General features: G+C 38.4%; 1 protein-coding gene and 1 long non-coding RNA gene across 2 annotated transcripts in view; both read left to right on the top strand.

The window, feature by feature from the left end:
* Positions 1-20,982, top strand: part of LOC103154086 (pyruvate carboxylase, mitochondrial-like) — a 192,055-nt gene that overhangs the window by 99,745 nt on the left and 71,328 nt on the right. The window contains exon 11 of the mRNA XM_007575244.2: positions 8,812-8,974. Coding sequence (XP_007575306.2) covers positions 8,812-8,974 — 163 coding nt within the window. The remainder of the gene's footprint in view (positions 1-8,811; positions 8,975-20,982) is intronic.
* LOC107833363 (uncharacterized) overlaps positions 12,119-20,982 on the top strand; it is a 20,088-nt gene continuing 11,224 nt past the window's right edge. Inside the window, exons 1-2 of the long non-coding RNA XR_001659103.1 lie at positions 12,119-12,129; positions 18,348-18,350. This is a non-coding gene — a long non-coding RNA (uncharacterized LOC107833363). The remainder of the gene's footprint in view (positions 12,130-18,347; positions 18,351-20,982) is intronic.

Genomic DNA, 20,982 nt, shown 5'->3' with positions numbered 1-20,982 from the left:
ATAGCTAGCTTTACTTTTCTCTAGCGAGCTCCGTCTCTCTATAGCTAGCTTTACTTTTCTCTAGCGAGCTCTATCTCTACAGCTAGCTTTACTTTTCTCTAGCGAGCTCTATCTCTACAGCTAGCTTTACTTTTCTCTAGCGAGCTCTATCTCTAGAGCTAGCTTTACTTTTCTCTAACGAGCCCCATCTCTGGCTCTCTATCTAGCTTTGTCTCTTTAGCTAGCTCTATCTGTAGCTCTCTGTCTTGCTCTAATGCTCCATAGCTCCCTTTAGCTGGCTCTCCATCTTGCTCTTCCTTGCTAGCTCTTTATACATCTTCCATCTCTATCTCCTCTATCTAGCTTGTTCTCCCATCATTCTAGCTCTACTTAACTAACTTTCTAGATCTCTAGTTAGTTCTTCATCCATCTTTCTAGCTTTCTCTCCATCTCTCGCTAGTTCTTTCAAGCTAGCTCTCTCCACACTTGTCTTATTAGCACTCTTTCTCTGTGTAGCTAGCTCTCCATCTTCAAACTGTTCCTAGTTCCCTCTTGGTCGTTCTGTAACCATATCTCTCTCTAGCTAGCTTTATCTATCCTGCCTACTTTTTCTTTCTATCTAGCTCATTTTAGCTACTCGAGTAATAACTGAGTTCAACATCTGATTTAATTTGTAAAAAATAAAATACTGTAATCAGAAGCTCAAATTCTGATATTTTATGGGATAACTTAAAAAGAACATTAGGGAAAACATTTTTTCACAGCAAACTTTTATAACAATATTTTATATAGTATAAATGTTAGAACAGATCAAGCTACTTGTAGTTACAAAAGCTACTGTTTGCAGTATGTACACCTGGCCTCCAATAGGCTCAACAGATTGAAAATAACCAAACAGGGAAGCTTGTTTACAAACAAGAAATCTCACTTTTAACCATGAAACCACCAGACTCGTACCTACAGTTCATGTTAAGCATGTTTGTTCTTCATTCAGTGAAATAAGTAGGGGTGGGTAGAATAGTCAGAAAGTAATATTAAGCAAGCAGAAGTAAGAGGTTTGGGTAGTTACTAGTTACATGATGAGATGTTTAAAAGTTTGAATATGTCAGCTTTTCATCTTCCAGCAAAGAGAAGATTTAATGTAATTTACCTGAATGTAGATTCAACTCAGTTTTCCGTCTTTAATTGCCCCTAAAACAGCAGAGGTTCTCCACCACCTCATCTTTCCATCGTTCCACCATCATCCACCCTCTCTTTGAGTCATTCCTATCCCCATACCTTCGCCCCCATCTCAATTCGACATGGATGTTCGCTTTCTTATCTCACTCATTCCACTTTTCCATGTATTCACTGTATCTCAGCTTTCCACTCCAAGCCCATCTCTCTTCCTCCTCCTCCACTCCTCCACCCTCGTAGGCCTCCTCCTCCTCTTTACCTCCTTTCACGTTCTTCTTTTGAGTGAGGCCAAATCCAATCTCTTTCCACGCACCCACTTTTCCCACTCATTCCGTTTTCATCCAGCTTTTTATCTTTATCCACACTCCCACACCTTCTTCTTCCCCTCATGTAATTTTTTTGGTGCTCTCTCTGCTCGATTAGGGGGAGTATAGCTGTCATTCAGCCTTCATCTCTCAATTTCCCTCATCCATCTGGATCTCAAGAGTAGACTGGGATATTCTCTTAACCCCTGTGCTTGTCATTGTCCCCTCCTCTCTTATGGCCACAACAAGCTGCTCCACTCCCTCATGTGTTTTCTCTTCTGTTTGCCTCCCACTTTTAGTTCTGGGCGCACAGCCACCTTCCTTACCCTGGCTAGCAAGCTATGAGTGCAATGACTGAAAATGATATGCAATTAGTACTCGCCGTTTCAGTGTGTGGAGATGTGGCGTTTCTGCACAAAGTTTTGTGTTCCTGCTGCTTCATGTGAGGGCTGAATTTTACAAACAGGTTAATGTGAGTGAAGGCAGTAAAATAGTTCAAGCTGTTTGATGCATTTCTTTCCTGTAATTTGCTAATTTAATGTAATTTTAATGTTTAATGTTTCTCATTCGTGCATGTCGTCCACCCTTTAGCAAAGGCCAATACGTTGTACATCCTCCAATGACCTCGACCATTGCTATTTAACCTGTATATAATTCAGGGCAGACTGGATAATTTCAGCCTAATTACATTTTAATGAAACCTTTTCTGCACTTTTTACACCCGAGCCTCAATTGGCTTCATAATAAACCCACCACTTCTCTATAATCAGGTATATTTTTATCAGATTTTACTGTTTTTATAAAGAATAATCCGATACTCTATGAAGCCTTTATAATTAAATGCCACCATTTTCTTGTGTGTAGCAGCATTTCCCAGTTTCATTGTGCAGCTAATTAGTCCGTAAAGTCGACTGGTTTAACATTGTAGCCACTTTGTACTGCAGCTTAAATCCCTAGTCAGATTGTGTCAAGTCTTGCCTCAGACTGGATAAAACCTTTGCGCTGGCGGATAAACAATATCTACATGGGCCTGACCTGTACCTCGGATGAAAGGGTTTTATTTGATCTTGAAGGTCGCTGCGGGGGAGCCCTGCTGGGTTCAGATGTAGTTTAAGGTTGGCTCAGACCTTGAGAGCTGATTTGACTTGGAGTACTTTTAAGCTAAAGCTTCAGTACTGAAGGGTCGAAAATGAATTTTCTTTAAGAGGTGGACTTTGAAAGGTACTAAGACATTTCTTTAGTATGAGCTTGAGCTGTAGTTAGCATTTCTAGTTGGATTTTTGTCTGTGGTACGTTCACATCATTCACAAAAGATTAACAGGTTCTATAAAATGACCGTTTATTAGGAGGTTAGGAAAATGTGTGTTAAGTATTTCCCTCTTACTTTTTATTTCTTTATTTCTTTTTATTTTTCCTTCTTTGCTACACTTGTATGTTTCAGGTCATTCATTAAATATAAAATGAGTTATAAAGAGTAAAGGGAATAACAATACCCTCTATGTTATGTTGTGTTCAAGTTCGACCCGTGTGCACTTTGAAGTCAGATGCTTCATATTTTGCTCCAGACGCGTCAAAATCGCCCTCAAACTCTTCTGGCGTCTCCTCCATATTTCATCTAAATAAATACGTTTAATTAACGTGATTAAATGTTTTTGCTGGATGGATTTGGATAGATCAGATGTGGGGAAATATTTTCAAATAGTAAAAGTTATAACTTACCCGACATTCCATCTTCCTCGCTGATCTTCTTCTAAGCAAGATCCTTTCTACTTCGGTCTCGATTGATCGGTCGTAGATTACAGGACGAGAGCAAACAGCAACAATTGGTTTATTGGCTGTAGTTTTTTTGGTAGATTACGTCAGAAACTACATCACTAGATCACATAATGCCGTCGCTCTGATTGATTGACGTTCCGTTTCGAGCGGCGAAAGTTCAGATTTTTCAGCTCCAGCATCTGACTTGTAAAATGCTCAATGTTTCAAACCACGCAGCTCTAGACGCAACAAGCTGCACCCTCAACGCGCTTCACCCTCAACGTTGCACCCTAGGCGCGCTGCACCCTCGGCGCGCTGCACCCTCAGCGCGCTGCACCTTCAACGCGCCTCCACATAGACTTTGGATGTAAACCAGACGTGCCTGATGCGTTTGGTGTGAACGCATCATTAAAACGTAATTGTACTTTGGCTTTACTCGTGCTGATTGCTGCCTGAGATGTTGACTAAAATCACGTGAATAGAACCTGTTCAACAAGAAGTAAGGTAAAAGAGCTAATGAAAGCAATATTTAAAAGTCTATCTAAATCATTTCAAGAACAGATGAGAAACGGTCTCTCAGCTCTGTTTGGAAATGGTAACTAAACCATTTTTAGGTCTTTGATTCTAGTGAACTACATTGTCAACCTTGACATTCAACATGGAGAAAGCGTGGAAGAGTTTTCCAAAGATTGGCCGATCCAGGAGATCACATAAGAATCAAGAACAACGTCTGAGACACTGCAGGCATCAGCTTCTGCAGTTAACGTCCTCCTTCATGATTAAACAATGAGAGTGAGAGTTCAGCTGCAAAAACACTGCTGGCTAAAACATTTAAGTGTTTAGAGAGATGCGATGGCATCACCTCAAACATGTTTATGCTTGAAAACCCTCAGATTGGGTAAGGTTGCCAGTTTTTGCAAATAGCTGAATGGCAGTTATTACCTCTAAAGGTTGTTCATCCAATCCTCGCAATAAAATAAATTCAAAAATGTCTCATTTGAATTTTTTTTTTCATAATTTCTCTGCCTGTCTATTATGTTTCTGTGTTGCGTGTATTTGGATGAAGAGAGTTTATATGAATGGAAATGTTAGAAGTGTTCAGACACTAAGGTATCCTGAAGCTTATTTCCCTGACACTAGGTGCATTGCCAAATATCTGGGTTCGTGGGGTGAGGGTATTTCAAAGAACTCATTCCTGGACCCATTTGGTGGTCTGCATTTTGCTTTTAAGATTTTCACAGATCAAACAAACGTTAGAAGCTTTTCAGAAGGCATCACCGGAAAAAAAAAAAGAAGCAAAAACTGGCATCCTTAAAGGCTTGGCCTGAAAACAGACACGCCGTGTTGGACTAAAGATATTAAGAGATGCAAACTGCCTGCCCAGATAAAGAAACAAAAAATACTTCACTGGGCCTCTTTCAACTGTGATTACGATGCTACTTTGACTCTATTTATTCAATAAGCTCATCCAGAGACAAGTTTATATTTCACAAACCTAAAATTAGGAATGTACAATAAATCAGTAACAATATATATTGTAATAGACACATGATGAATATCAATAGATAATGTGTCTGATAGAATGTTCAATAATTTCACTGAACTCAAATCCAGAACCGCACAGCATTCTGGGGGATGTAGTCAAACGAAAGACTTTAGCCGCTCAGCTACGAGCTAAAAATGGTTGTTTAGCATCAACCAATTCACGCACTCTTTGGTTACCTAGCAACTCGCTTGTTCTTTGGTTACCTAGCAACTCGCTTGTTCTTTGGTTACCTAGCAACACCCTTTCAAGTAACATGCGCAGCAGCTGTTTAAGGTTTCACCACTGTGTCTTATGCAATGCAGTCTTAAAAATAAAAAGACTGCATTGAGTGAAAACTGGATAAAACGGGAAAGGTCACAGCTCCGATATTTAAAACAAAAAAGCTAATCAATTATCAATATTAACCCATATTAAATGCTTATATTGTGATAGATTTTTTAAGATGTTTACTGCAGGAATGTTTGAAACTTTCACATTGGACATAAAGCAAGTTGATCTGAACCACGGCGTCGTCATGGACTGGAAACTCAATGGAGTCTTCAGGATGTCTGGATAATCTCACTATAGATTAATGGGCTTCAAGTTGCTTGTTGCTGCAACCGTTGCTGCTCAGAAATCTTTCAGGGAACTTCTCGACAGCTCTGTTGCGACACCTTAATAATCCGGAGCAAATAACGGCTTTTCCAAAGTTGTTTACATGCTTATCTGTTCGCTGGGTGCATTTGATTAGCGCCTACTGGCTGCTGCTCAAACTCCTAATTCATATAGATGGGTTTATGTGAAGTTTTATTGACCTAGTTTCTAAGAGCTGGCGAGGACTAAATTCATTTATCTTCTGTACAACCATGCAAGATGAGGAGTTTTTGGTTTCCACCATCATGATTCTGTTTTCAGCTTTACATGCATTTTAATGTCTTGTTCCAAAATGATCTTGTAAGGTTGAATTTTTGTAGATTATTAAGCCACAATGTTCACATTGTTTCTGAACAACACGTTTTTCTTTGAACCTGCTTAATCTGATTCCTGTCGGTGCTGCTGGACGACTGATTATGTTGGTAAATTATAGTGGCAGCTGCAACAATCTGGCTTGTTCTTGCATGCAATAAGCTCTTATTTTGTAGCATCTATCTGTGGGTTTGCTAAATTGATCATTTTGTTAGGATAGTCACACTTTTCAGAAAAAAGATTAACCTGTGGCTTCAACTGGAGGGATAATTACTGAAATCAGTCAGTTGGAAAAACAAAACCTAGATCAGATCTCTTTCAAAGTTTTTGACAGATGCCAAATTGAATATTGTGTTGTATTTGGAAAAACTTGCACATAAAAAGCAACGTAATGAATGTAATGCAAACAAATATCTGGAAAATGAATAGAAAATTCTAGAAAGTTGAGCTTGGAAAAATGATAAACAAAATTTGAAACTTGTCTCAAGTAAAATTATTCATAATATAAGTTAATACTCTTATGAACCAGTTTAAAACATGGCTAAATGTAGCACAGTGCTTTCTAAAATAATCTTTTTAGAAGAAAATATCCAATAAATTAAATATTTCAACTCAATTTAATTGAGTTTCTTTGGGGCATCATTGTGCATATAGAGAGGTTTTTCTGTTTGAGCGCACTGTGGCTAAATGTTAACTGGGATCTTCACAAAAAAGAAGTGAAAAACTTCTTTTCCCAGTTTACATGCTGCTTTCCAAAAACGTCTGGCACAACTTCACCAACCCCCAAGATGCATAGGGCAAAAATCTGCTAAGGTGACGACTCCATCAACACTTCAAGTTCTAGAAAACAACTTTATTTGCAATCTCTGACGAACTCTGCAAGCCAAAACGCATTGGACTGCAGATAAAGTTGTTTCCTGGCACTTTGAGTGTTGTTGGAGACTTAACCTCAATATGCTCCCAATGTATAGCTTTGATGTTCTGTATAAATTCTCAAAAAAAATTCTTGAATACCGAAGAAAGGTTAAGTTTTTTGTTTTTTTTTCATGGGATGTGCATTAGAGTGCAAGGTCAGGAAGATGAACCCAGGAGGCCTTTTAAGCTTTACATTTAAATAAATGCATACAGATGAGGCAGCTTTGATGGAAGTTAAAGCTCAGGGAATTGAAGGAAAATTAGAGTACCCTCTATCCAGGCTGTAGATTTATATTCCCTCTTAAGTTTGCTAATAGTAAAGCACAAAATTATCCATCATATTGCTGACTGCTTGTGCGCGTAAATTAAAAATAAATGTGACAAATGATTTCCAGATGTTGTTTATTGGATAAAGTAGCCTCATGCGTTATACTTTGTCCTTTCTTTTCGTTTTTCATTCTCAGCTCTACAGTAAATTGTTCTTGCAAAAAGTGAACAGCTTAGTAATTTAAGACTTTTAGACTTTGAATTTGTTCCATCTCAATAAATGAGCCAGAAGGGGAACACATTATCTTTACTGGGCGAAGTTGTTTTGTCATTATTTGGGAAATCCTTGAAACACAACAATGGATTCTTCTTCTTTAGTTTTAATTTGTCAGGCTTTTGTAAGTATGAACATCTCAAGTGAAAAGAGGCTGATTTGTGAGATTCAAGACTGAACAATGCAACGGAAACCAAAAATGTATATTGTTGAATAATGCAAGAAAGATTTTTGTTATCTGACCCTTCCCGTCCCCAATCACTGAGGTTTACATCAAGTTTATAGAGATATAAACTTGATGCAAGTTTATATCTTGCACCAAGATATAAACTTGATGCAAGATATATCTTGGTGTCCATTAGATATGGACACCATATCTAATGGTGTCCATTAGATATGGTGTCCATTAGATATGGACACCATATCTAATGGACACATGGTGTCCATATCCATTAGATATGGACACCATGTGTGCCAATATGGACACCAAGGGCATATTGGCACACCAAGGGCCAATATGCCCTTGGTGTGCCCTCTCACACCAAGGGCAGTGAGAGTCAAATATGATACTGTAATTTAAAATATAAAGAGGATTATTAGGTGATATTATGTTAATACTGTAGCTTTAATATCGTAACTCATTTTCTTAGCGTGACCCTAAAAATCAACCATAAGCTCAATAGTTAGGTTATCTGCTTTATTAGCAAGGCTGTTGATTTTAATGGCAGACGCTGAATAATTCAAACCTTTTGTTGCCAAAATGCTTCAAAACAAAAGTTTCTTTCTTTAAAAAGAAAGGTGAACAGTTCTCCTTTGGATCCAGTCTTTAGTTAAAATCTGCCTGCAGAACTTGATAAACTGGAGACATTTCTATTTTGAAATCAGGTTTATTGGAAGATGGAAACCACCTAAACATGCAGAACAACAAGGTGCTGAGAACCAAGACTTGTGAAAACAACGTTGTACATGTGTGACCGTTCTGCATTTGTCTCAGGTCCAGTAGGTTAACAACTTCACGACACTCATTCAGGTTCACTGTATTTATTCTAAGAAAATCAAGTTGGCGGTTAACACCAGTCCAGCAGATTCTGCCCCAATAATTAAACAAAATTCAATAAATAACCCTAAACAAACTACAAAGCAGTAGCTCCCAAAGAGCATTTAGAAGCAGTTAACATTTGTACAATTAAACCTAGCTAAAATGGGCAACATTAACAATAACATTTAAAAACGTACACAAAACATAGCAAAATTACAAGTATTGTGTTGCAAAATATAATACTTGTAAAGAAAACGTAGAGCTGATTCTAATGCATACCACAGTTACCGACGGCAACAGAAGAAAGGGGGAGGAGCTGTCGGTTACTGGTTGCTACGGTAACCACCAACTGCCAAGAGCAGCGTGACTGAACTTAAAGCACCAATAAATGTCTGAAGAAACAACCTGACTAAACAAAATACATTCAAAGAATGAATAAACACATTTGGACAAACTTCACATCTATAATACTGTTAAAATAAAACCCTGCTACACAGGGTTTATTTCCAACACGTCTTAAGTGTGTGTTGGAGGGACTTTTAGAGTGGTCATCTTCACATTGTGCCTCATCGATCTTTACTCGGCTAATTACCTCTGGTCTGCTCCTCAGCGTGGACCTGGTGCACGCCCAGCTGCATGTGTGCGAAGGCCGCAGCCTGCCAGAACTGGGCCTGAAACAAGACAAGATCAGGGTGAACGGCTGCGCCATCCAGTGCAGAGTGACGACCGAAGACCCTGCCAGGGGCTTCCAGCCAGACACAGGGAGGATCGAGGTAAGCATCGCATAATTTGACCACTACAGCGCTTCCAAGTTGGGAATTACTTAAATTACATTACTGGATTTATGGGTGAATTACTTTGTCCTGCTTTTGGGCTCCATAACATTAAATAAGAATCGTTGCTACTGGTTGAAAATTCTTCTAATAAGTAAGGCCATAGAATATGGAAAACAGTCATACTGAAAATATGCAGCAGATGTAATGCTGAAACTGCAGGTTATTTGCTGAAGTTGTCGATTTTAAATTACCCAGTTCTGTCTTTTTTGTTTTATATCCTAAACAAGAAACTATATATAAGCTGCAGTTCCTGGGTGACTTCAGCAGCTGTTCTTGCAATGGGAAAGTTGGATGTTTTGTAACTTAGAGCTTGTGTCATATTTCAGAGTGGTGATGTATTCCCAGAGCTAGGCAGCGAGTTGAAAATGAATTTACATCCCTTGAGCATCTTCACATTTTGTCATTAAAAACACAAACTTTAATCTGTTGGGATTTTATGAGCACAAAGTAATGGATATTTTTGCAGAGTTTTGTCTTTCCCAGCTTTGTGTAGCTAGAAACTTGATGTTTTTGCCCATTTTCCTCCCAGAAACAACTCGTACTGATCAGATTAAATCAGAACCCGATCAGCTATAATTCCTTCTTGATGTTCAGGATTATTATCCTGATGGGATGTGAATCTTGTTTTTTTGCAGCTTGTTAAAGGTTTTCTTTCATGATTGACCTGTTTTAAGGTTTCCTAAGCCAACTTTGACCAATTTCCCTCTTCGTAAAAAATAACTCAAAGCGTAATACTGCTGCTGTATGTCATCGTTGACGGTGGATGTACTTATGGTGATGTGGATTTATTTTTTTTTGCCACTTTTATATGAAAATAAATAATGATTTTGGTATCTTAACCCTTTCATGCATAGTGGTCATTGCAGTGGTCAGCTGTCTAAAAGCCATTTTCTTCTGCTTCTTGTGGATTTTTATGTTATAAATGGACACAGACCACTGAAGTGGACACTAATGCATCATAAAATACACTACTAACTACTGGCCATCAGCTGCAAAAGCAAGAAATTATTTTTGTTAAATCCAGTATGGCCGACAGGCAAAATAAAAGGCTGGCCACCCACCCGGTTCCTTCTTCTTCTTTTGGCGGCTTTTTGCGGTTAAAAAAAAATATTGTGACGTCATATAACCCCTAAATAACAATACTACTGATGTATGTTTCAAACAACAACTTTGTATTTGGAGAAAATTACAATTGATCACCTAAAAGAAAAATAAAAATTTACCGGTTTTTTTTCCTTCCTTTTTTTTATGCCTTAAGAAAATAAACAAGCATTTGGAAAAAGATCCTGACACAAAGGATCATAATTCATGCATGAAAGGGTTAAGTTTCCTCATTAACTAATGTTCCCAATAGAAAAACATTTAAAACATTAAAATACTCACAGCTGTACACTTTCCTAATTTAATTGATCCTTTTTGTGTCTTTATGAGGGGTAACAGAGTAAAGTGATTTAAATATACATTTTTAGAATGATTCAATCCTTTTGCAAGGTAAGTGGTTTGTAGATCCTTTTTGGTAATTGTGTGATGCTTCTCCAGGCTGTAAGTGTTTGTTTCTGGAGGACTACCCTCTCTCTGTCAGCGTTCACACATGAGCGCACACAAACACGAGGCTACGGATGGTTACACACTCATAATGACCTCTGTTTGTCTACAAACTAAGACCCAAGCGCTCGTCCTCCTCCACTCTTTTCCACATTAAAGCCTTTGTGTGAAAGTTTTACATATGCAAATTTTCTCTGATTGTATTTATTTTGAGTTAAAGTGTTGAGGCTCCTTTCATCGTCTGAGGCTGAAGGCTTCCTTGCTGTGATTTCAGCCTCTCTGAACCTGGCGGAGTGTGATGTAATAAGATTTACATACCTGGATTTCAGGGATTTTCTCCCATTCCTCCTCAGATCCTCTCGGGCTCTTTCAGGTTGGATCAAGAGGTTCTGTGTTCTGCCATTTTTAGGTCTTAAGCAAAGCTGGATTTTTGGGGTCAGGTCAAGGCTTTCACTGGCATAAGTTACTTATTTTAAAGAGTTTTGTCATCAGGCGCATTCCTGTCATCATTAATCTCCCCTCTATTTGCCCCAGTGCTGAATTAAAGCTTGTTAATTGTTTTGTATATAGTCAGCTCATGCCATTGCTTTTATTTCTCATCTTTACTGTTTTGCTGACAAGGAGCAGAAGGTAAACAACCATTATTTTGAGCTGATGATGCTAAGAATGACATTTATTTTAAAGTTCTCCAGTCTGCTGAAATGGTTCCGAAAAATCCTATAATTAGTCAGCATGAAACCAAAGTAAGCTTTAATTTATTTAGCTAATAACCGTCTTGTGTTTGGCCTCGGTCTGGCCTCTCTGCTTTAAAGCCCGGGTCTGTAGCGGACGTCCTTGGTGCACAAAAACAATCGATGCAACTCAACCAGCATTACTCTCATGGTTTTGGTAACTTTGATTACCAAAGCTTTTGTGTTATCCGCGTTTTGAGCAGGATTCCTCTTTACTAAACAACTTTAAGAGATTTGTTTTGCTTAAATAGTGCAGCAGAGAATGTGTATTTGTTTAATTTAATTTAGAAATCTTAGTTACAAATGAAGGAAGACCTGATTATGGAAAGCTTAAGCAGTTGATCATTTTTAAACCTACAGCCTAAACTGCAATTAGATCAAATCTTAATGTGTTCAAATGGCCTAGTTAAAGTCCATACCTAAACTAATTTAGTATCTTGACCAGGATTAAAAACCAGAGAGAGCTAAGAAACTTTTTGTTATATTCATCAACTTTTCAAAGAATAATAAAAGTATCAGCCCAAATCAGAATCGGCAGGTTAGATTTTTTTTTTTTAATCGCTTATTAGCAAGAAAACTACAATTGGTGGAAAAGCCGATGTTCACAGATGTTTCCCATTTGATCTGACTGAGCTTCACTTCTTATTCTGAAAAATTGCGATCAGCCTCTATAATAACTCTGATTTAATGAGTTGCAGCATTTAATTTATTTTTGGGATCAATAAAGTATTCTTGAATTGAATTTGAATTGAATCAAAGATGCAATTCTCTGAATATTCAAAAATATCTGCAGTTGTAGTTGCAGATATTTTATTAGTTGCAGCAAATGCATATAAACAGTCTAACCCTGCATATGAAATATATTGAATTTTCTAGTAGTGATGAAACTAAATACTGAAAAGCTCATTTTGGAAAATTATAGAGGTAATAAAAACATCTGAAGTAAACTCAGGTAGGGAGGAAAAACTGATTGTGTGTAGATTTAGTTGGTAAAATGTGCTAAAATATGCAAACCATGCTATTTTATAATTATTAGTAATGTTTCTTTCCACTCTGTCGCATGTCGACTGACACATTTTTCTGCGCCACCATATTCCTGTTTTCGCTGGTTTATATGAAACAGGCCTGCATGTGTTAATGAGGTCTACCTGCATAGAGATGAAATAAGAGGCAATTATTTCCAGATTAGGTTTTAGTCGGTGTTAGAAACTGCTGTAAATTAAGCCAGAAGTTAGACGTGTGCATTAGTTTTAAACGCCACAAAAAATAAAGAAAAAACTCACCATAACTTTTTCTGTCATAATTGCACACCTGAGCACAAATAATGAAGCTCTTTTTCTCTCCATCTGGTGTGAATAAAATTCCTGACACCTTAGCTCAATAATTTTCGACTCCTTGGATGTGATTGAATCGGACCTGCTCCGCTGGCTTTCCAATTAAACACATCATCTGTGTGCTGGTTCTGATCAAGTGGAAAATGAATGGTTCTGTTCAACACATGGATTTATTTAAATTGAATCAGAGTCCATTATTTACCCCCCCGCCCCCAGGGGCAGTTGTTTTAGTTTATCAGCAGTTTATTGGGTTCAGTGGCAAAACTGGATTTAACTTTAGTGGTGCCGTTCACAGGAAGCGTTTATCTGCAGGAGGAGGATTTTATGATCGAGAGAGAGAAAGGAGAGATGGATGAAGGGAGAGAGAAAAGAGGAGAGATGGATGAAGGGAGAGAGAAAAGAGGAGAGATGGATGAGGAGAGAGATGGATGGATGTCCAGAAAAGAGAGATGGATGGATGGAGAGAGAGAAGAGAGATGGATGGATGTCCAGAAAAGAGAGATGGATGGATGTCCAGAAAAGAGAGATGGATGGATGTCCAGAAAAGAGAGATGGATGGATGTCCAGAAAAGAGAGATGGATGGACGGAGAGAGAGAAGAGATGGATGGATGTCAAAAAAAGAGAGCTAGATGGATGGCGAGAGAGAAGAGAGATGGATGGAGAAAAGAGATGGAGTAACAGATTGATGGAGTGAAGAGAGATAGATGGATGTTAAGAAAAGAGAAATGATGGGTGGATGAGGAAGAGAAGAGATGGAGAAAAGAGAGATGGAGGAAGTGAAAATGGATGGAGAAAGATGTGTTGAGAGAGAGAAGAGAGCTGGATGGAGAGAGAAGATAGAAATGCCTGGACGAAGGGAAGAGTGATGTAGAAATACAGATGAGAGATGGAGAGAGAGAGAGATTTAGAAAAAGGAGAGATGAATGAAGAGAAGGATCAACAGATAGATGTATTGTTGTCGTCTCTGTTTTTCCATAAAAGCTTTTCCAGAGCTTCTCCTCCATTATTGTGGTTTTCATTAAACATTTCTTCGGTCGTAGTGATGGGTTTATTCTGACCTCTTCAAGGACTTTCTCATTTTGCTCCCTTTCTCCGCTCTGCATAGCTCGCCTCTCTTCCTAGAATACTGTACATATTTCACATTTGTCCCCACTTCTCCTCCTTTGACCCATTTAAATGGTTCCTGTTCCTCTTTTTGTCTCCACTCTCCTTCCCACAGTATGCTCACCGCGTCTTTGTGCTGCGGCACGTCTACGATGCGTAGGTCACCAGGACGCGTCCCCTCCCAGCCCCTGGTATCGCCATGCAATATGAATGAGCCAAACAACATGGAAAAGCTTCCCACATTTGAGGGAGGGATGCATGAATAAATGATCAGTGGAGGTCAGGGATGAAGCAGCTGAAGGGCATGATGGGAATATTGTCCCTCTGCATGCTTTCAGACACTGGTGGCGCCCACGGCTCGCCGATTGTCTTCAGGAGATGGAGATGGATAAGCTCATTCTGATGCGCCTTAATATGTTTGCCAAAAGCTTAGACACTCAGACTCTGGTCTGAATGTTTTAAATGGTGTTTCCCACATCAGGATAGTAAAGATGCAGATTTTTTAGTGTCTATTGTTTTGATTCTGATTTTTAATGTCACTATTTTTAATTCAGAAACCAATTTATAAAGCAGTCTCAAGATTGTTTAAATTATGTGACTGAGAAAAAGACAGTGTTGACAAAAACATTTATTTAAAACAATTCTATAAGACTCCACATTATAAGATTTCATCAATGTATTTTTGAAGAAAAATTCTTTTGCACATAAAATTATGCAACTTACATGGCCGGTATTAAGTTAGCTTAGCTGCCTGGCTTTTTCTTAAAGGGACAGTACTATGCATTTTCCTGCTACATAGTGCTATTTCGTAGCATAATCAAGTAAAATGCTTTATATATTAAACTGGACTTTGTAATGTAAGACCTTGAAATTGGGCCTCTGTGTCTTTAAAACCCCGGCTCTTTCTGAAACTCCGCCTCCAGGAAGTCATCACAACGTCACTCCTCTAGTAACCCTTTAATAACGTTTTTACCTGTGTTTTACAGTGTCTGCTAATTGCTGCGGGCTAGTCTGAAGGACTAGTAGGTATTATATGAAGGAGGCAATGCTATCAATCTTTCTTCATCATACAGTCATCCAATGGTTTTTTTAGTCCACCGGACCATCATCCGTTTCCATCCATCCATTTTTATTTTTCTGCGTGTTGGTCCATATGTGTGGCTTGCCATCCATCTGTTCATTCCTCCATCCCTGTCCAGATGGACACATCTGTCAAGCTGTCTGTCCATCCAACTATCAAACTGTCCCTTTCCTCGCCTGTCCATCTGCTCGTCCATTCATCCATCAATCCATTGATCCATCCTTGTATTTTTCCTCTTTCATCTGCTGGTTTATTCATTTTGTCACCCTTCTGTCCAACCATCCATTCATCTAGTCATCTGTTCATCCCTCCATCCAGTTTTCTGTATCATATCTGTCTGATTTTATATTCATCTGTTGAGCCATCCATTTATCAAACTGTGCCTTTCCTCATCTGTCCATCTGCTTAACCATTTGTCTATTTTTCTTTTCTTCCATCTGGCGGTCCGTCATCCATCAGTCTGTCCATCCGTATACCTATCCATTCATCCATTCATCCAAACTGCCTGTCCATCCATGTCTTTCTATCCATCAGTGGATTCAATCCATCTGTCCAACTGTCTCCTTCTTGCTTAATCCATTTTCACAGAGCATTTCCTTCAGAAATGTCTACAGGAAATTTATTATGAGCTCTAATAGTTCAACTTTTAAACATGAGACTCCAAGCGGTGGACATTTGACTCTGGGACCTGTTGTATTTTGACAAGAAGCCTGTGCAGGAGCCCTGTGGAGTGAAGCTGGAGTGGACTGAAGCTCATGTGGCGATGGTGCTGTTGAAACTGCTGTCTGTCAATTCAGCTCTGTCAAAAGTGCTGTAGCGTGACAGCAGGGGATCGCAGGAGTCGCACACTGTGCTGGAAAGGCTATTTCCTCCGTAAAGCTCTAAAATCAGCTCTCCTGTGCGCCGTGATAGAGTATCAGGTAATTTCAATCCAAGAAAAGCATGAAAATATGCCGGCAGGACAGATGGGGAGGCTGGTTATTGGCTGTCAGGGTTCTGGAGAAGCAGGAAAAAAGATGAAAGGGAGGTGCTCAACATGGGGGGGAGCAGGTTGTTCACTCTTTTTGAACAGAGTGAAAACCAATAGGTGGTCCGAGTATAGGGAACATGCATGCTTTAGACTTCTTTCACTTGGTTTTCAAGCAAACTTTTTGTGAACTTTCTGCATTGATCTTCTTCTAATTAAGCTGCTTTAGCAGGAGAATGAATTTGGTAATGGGACCCTTACTGTTTTGTGCCCTTCTGTGAAAAGAATCAGACATTATGAAGCTAAATGTACAGAATGAACTTGGATGCAAGTTAGTTGTTTGCTGGCTGTGTACAAAGTGATGCAACCAACTAGCATTGAAAAATGGATTTTGTTTTTTAATTGATAGGCTCTGCATTCATTAAATGCATCAAAACTTAAACGATTTGATGCATAAATCTTAGATGCACTTTTTGCTCAGAGTGTGATGTAATTCAGCTAATGTTGGTAATAAAGGTTTAATTTTCTGTTGGTTGCACAACCTGCAGAAAATTATCTTTTATGGCCACTGTTTGTCATATTAATTAACTAAATAAAGAAGGTTTAAACAAATGGATTGGAGTCAGATTGGATTTTACAGAAAATCCCAAATCTGTATCGGCCAGTAAATGTTTTTAATTCACAATAGTAAGGTCTATTTAAATACGTCTTTAGCACATGTTAAATCAGCTTACAAGTATAAATGCTGGTACAATATTTATGTTTTTGCTCCGAGTAAAGGTTTAATTTTAAGTTTATTTAGCATTTTAGAAACCTTTGCATGATTTTCCAAGCTATGTGAGAAGTGTTTTGCTTTCTAAACATCTGGTCAGATATTATCTCACTTTGACAAATAAAAGGCTTTTTTGAGAAGCTGACAATGATGATTTATATTTCAAAATATAAACGCTGGTTTATAATCTATTAATAAAGTTTGACTGACCTATCTACCTACCGACCATCTAGAATCAGGTCGTCTGTAGGTCATTTAGCACCACGTTCTCCACGAACATGCTGTGCGCGAACGGAGAAGGGTGACCATCGTCTGGCCACGCCCGGCCAAGTCGCGAAAGGCTCTCCTTGCCGACCGGAATCAGACTGTTTTGTTGACATTCCCTTTTAGTGCAGCTCCATCTAGTGGATGCATAATGTAACTCCAGCCTCTACTGTAGCGTCTATTTTGTATGCCTTATAATGCGGTGTGCCTTATACATGTAAAATGGTTTAAAATAGGCCATTCATTGAAGGTGCACCTTATAATCCGATGCGCCTTATAGTGCGAAAAATGCGGCAACTCGAGATAAACTTCAGCATGGGAAATCATAAAATAATTATATGTAGTTTCTAAATTAATACATTAAATTGAGGTACATAATAAATTCAGTGTATTTAGTTTTAAAAAATTAATGACTCTTAAAATATTTCATGTTATTGTAATTTGGCTCTCTTTGCTCTCCGTATTATTGATGCCATGTTGAGTTTGTTATGCAGTTGAAGATACTAAATCCCTCTTGAAAAGCTGCTTTACATAAATTGCATGTTTCCCATTCATTAGTTCCAGGAAGCTTTTCAGTCGAGTGGATGAAGTTAAAACAGTAAAATAATCCTTAATCTTTGCTGTGCTGTAGACCAGAAAACCAAAAGCTAACAATTGAAACTTTAATTCATGTGAGAAATGCTTGGATAGTTTGATACTTATTTATTTGATATTTTTTATAATTCATGTCTGACATGGTATTATTTTAACAATGTTATAAATGTGAAGTTTGTCCAATTTATTTGTTTTTAGTCTAGTTATTTCTCCAGACATTTAGTGGTGTATTAAGTTCTGTTACGCTGCTCCTGGCAGTTGGTGGTTGCCGTAGTAACGAGTAACTGACAGCTCCTCCCCCCCCCTTTTTTTTCTGTTGCCGTCGGTAACTGTGGGGCAGAAGCTTCTAGACTAAAGTTGACCACCAACTTAAGTTCCTCTTTTGTTGGGATAAATGGTGTCTCTGTCTTGAAGTCAACCTACTGGACCTGAGACAAACACAGAAGGGTTACACACGTAAAGCGGCAAAGGCAGCAGAATCCAAGAGTTTGAAGAGTAGGGTAGTAATGAGTGGTGATGGATGCTTTATGATGAGAGCGCTGGCAGCAGCTCTGTCAAATGGTACCAGAACAAGGTGAACAGTATCGGGGAGGCAAGGTGAGACAGAGACTATTTAAGCACCCATAAGCGTTTTTTTTCCTCCTACATCTTGTCACGTTGAATGTATAGTCCTCATTTTGGCAAATGAGCTCTCTAAAAACGAGTCAAACTTTTTAAGCTGTGAAGCTGAACACGAGTGAAAAGCCTCCACTCCCACTGAGCGATAAGAGGATAATGAACGGCCATTTACTGAAGTTGAAATCACGCTACTGTGATAAGATGAGCACATATTGGCATGTTGGTGTAAAGGAAAACGGTTAAAGCTGGTTTTATCTTATTTAAAAGAGAAATGGTGTACATTAATCAACATAAGTCAGTATGTATTGTAAATGTGTCAGATTTACACGTAGATTAGGGGTCTACAACCTGCACCTCCTGAGCAGCATCTAGCTTTTAGATCCCTCATTGTAAATCTTTGTACCTTTTGCCAAAAAAGCTAAATAGAACTTTTTTTTTTAAATGTAAAGGTAACGGTACCTTTTACGATCATATGGTAATTCATATGTGACAGAATTATGTCGTAAACGTGCGTCTGTGAAGCCGGGGTAGTTAAAATATCCATCTAAAATTAATCAAACTTAATTTCATTAAATTTTTTTTACTTAGATTTTAAAAAGTAAGTTATGATCCAGTATTAAAACTGTGAAAGCTGTTGGAAAAGACATTTCAGTGTTTCTGGAAACATCCTCACAAAAACCAGAGATTATTTAAACCGCACTGAAACTGTACTTTTTTCATTTTTACTTTGTAGATGTGTGTTATGTGATTGTATTTTATAAATTTATGTTGAACTTATGAAGGATTGGATCAGGACATCGCAAGTTGATACTTTTTGTTTGGTACCAACTCTTACTGCAGCAGAAACCATTTGAAAGTGGTGTTTTAATCAAACTAGAGCGAGCCTTTACATCGGTAAGAAATGCCGTCACACCAGATGTCATTCCCTGACCACAGACCATATCTTTATCTGTCCTTTCTCTAAATTTTCCTTCCCTATTTATGTCTCATTTTGAGCCTCAACCTTCTCACATCCTGTCATGTTTTCCTTCTTATACTCTCCTCTCTTTCTCCTTTTCCACCAGCCTTTTTTTCTTGATATAAAAGAACACTAATGAGGCCAAATCTGCTTCCGTCTCCTCCCAGTGTTCCTATTATCTTTACGCCTACTGTTACTTAGCTCCTCATTTGATTTCTTTTCTTCTTCACCCCTCCACTTCCTTCATTACTTCCCACTGTCCTGAATCTCCGAATGAAAGGAAATCCTTGCTGTAGCTGCATCCTGAGCCCCGGGCCAGCTTCAAACCTCACTTTGTCGTCCTCATGTCCCTCCTTTCGTTCTCCCATCTGTCCAGATTTGACAATCCGAGCAGGGTTTGAGACATCCCGTTATTTACAGCATGAATCACTGGCCTTTCTCTCCACAATGTCACCCAGAGTTACTCGCATCTGTCTCTTTCTTTCAGCCTCCTTTCTGTCATCTTTCTCCTGTTTGTTTCTTTTATTGGAACACATTTGCATGTGCCTTTTCAATGCATTAATGTTTCACAATGCCGCCGCTGCCGCTGTGAGCGCGGGGTGTTCAGAGAGTGTTTGCCTCATCGCTCAAATAATTGAGTTTGAAAATAGGTTGAGTCCTAATTAAAGGAAGTGTGTTAGTTTTTCATATCATCGTAAAAACCTGTTCAGCTGCACACCGTAAACATCCTCCACCCCACACTGGTTCTGCCCTATTAGCAGTTTCATTCCCATTATCTTTCATTTTCCACGTCGTCATTAAGAAAGCCGTCAGTCAGCAGTGTAATCAGTACCGAAAGAGACGCGGTTGCCTTTTATTTCTCTGGGTATGCTGAAAAACTTTGATTCAGTCTTCTGTTTTGACTCGGTTTCTTTGATTTTTAATGTCAGATTGTTATAAAAGTCTACACTTGAAAAAAATCTTGACATTTTAAAGTCTACCTACTGTTATATAAAAGAGGAATAAAACNTATTTAGCATTTTAGAAACCTTTGTATGATTTTGCAAGCTATGTGAAAAGTGTTTTGCTTTCTAAACATCTGGTCAGATATTATCTCACTTTGACTTTGACAAATAAAAGGCTTCTTTGAGAAGCTGACAATGATGAAATACCCAAGAGAAAAATATTTTTCTTGGGTGAACAACCAGATTTTTTTTATCCAAGCTCAGGTACTTGGAGCTGCTTTGACTTTAACTGATTTGACGTTAACTGACTTATGCCGAAACTGACAGTAGCTAAGAAAATTTCTATTAAATGTATAAAGACTCAAAAACATATAAAACCTAGTTTTCTTAAGGCATATTACATAGATTCATTACACAGATTGTCATCTCAGATTTTTATATGTTGAAATTAGTACAAAAAAATATAATTTCAATAAATAAAAAGTGGAAACTTGCAGAACTTAAAAAAGGAGAACAGAAAATGGAATACTAGCACACTCTGTGGTTTCCAGCAAAGATAAATTTAAATCAGCCAATCAGACATCAGGATCTCTAGAAGCTGCCATAATCCCGCCCACTTAGTGTGATTGGTCAATTTGACATTTTAAATTATCGTATTTTCCGCACTATTAGGCGCACCTAAAAACCTTCAATTTCCTCAAAAGCCGACAGTGCACCTTATAATCCGGTGCGCTTTATATATGGACCAATATTGAGCCACAACAGGTCTAGCAACTACGGTAAGCAGCCGCCGACTTCATTTTCGCCCGTAGAAGAAGAAGCGCGTGGTGCATGCTGGGATAGTTGTCAGAACGCTGGTTTGTAATTATTAATAAAGTTTGACCGACCTATCTACCTACCGACCATCTAGAATCAGGTCGTGTGCAGGTGTGCCGGTGCGCCTTATAGTGCGGAAAATGCGGTAACTCGAGATAAACTTCAGCACGGGAAATCATAAAATAATTATATGTAGTTTCTAAATTAATACATTAA

The sequence above is a fragment of the Poecilia formosa genome, unplaced genomic scaffold (assembly GCF_000485575.1).
Source record: "Poecilia formosa unplaced genomic scaffold, Poecilia_formosa-5.1.2 Scaffold373, whole genome shotgun sequence".
In the NCBI taxonomy this organism is placed as follows: domain Eukaryota; kingdom Metazoa; phylum Chordata; class Actinopteri; order Cyprinodontiformes; family Poeciliidae; genus Poecilia; species Poecilia formosa.
The sequence above is the reverse complement of the archived record's forward strand: the minus strand, read 5'-3'. Positions and strand labels throughout refer to the sequence as shown.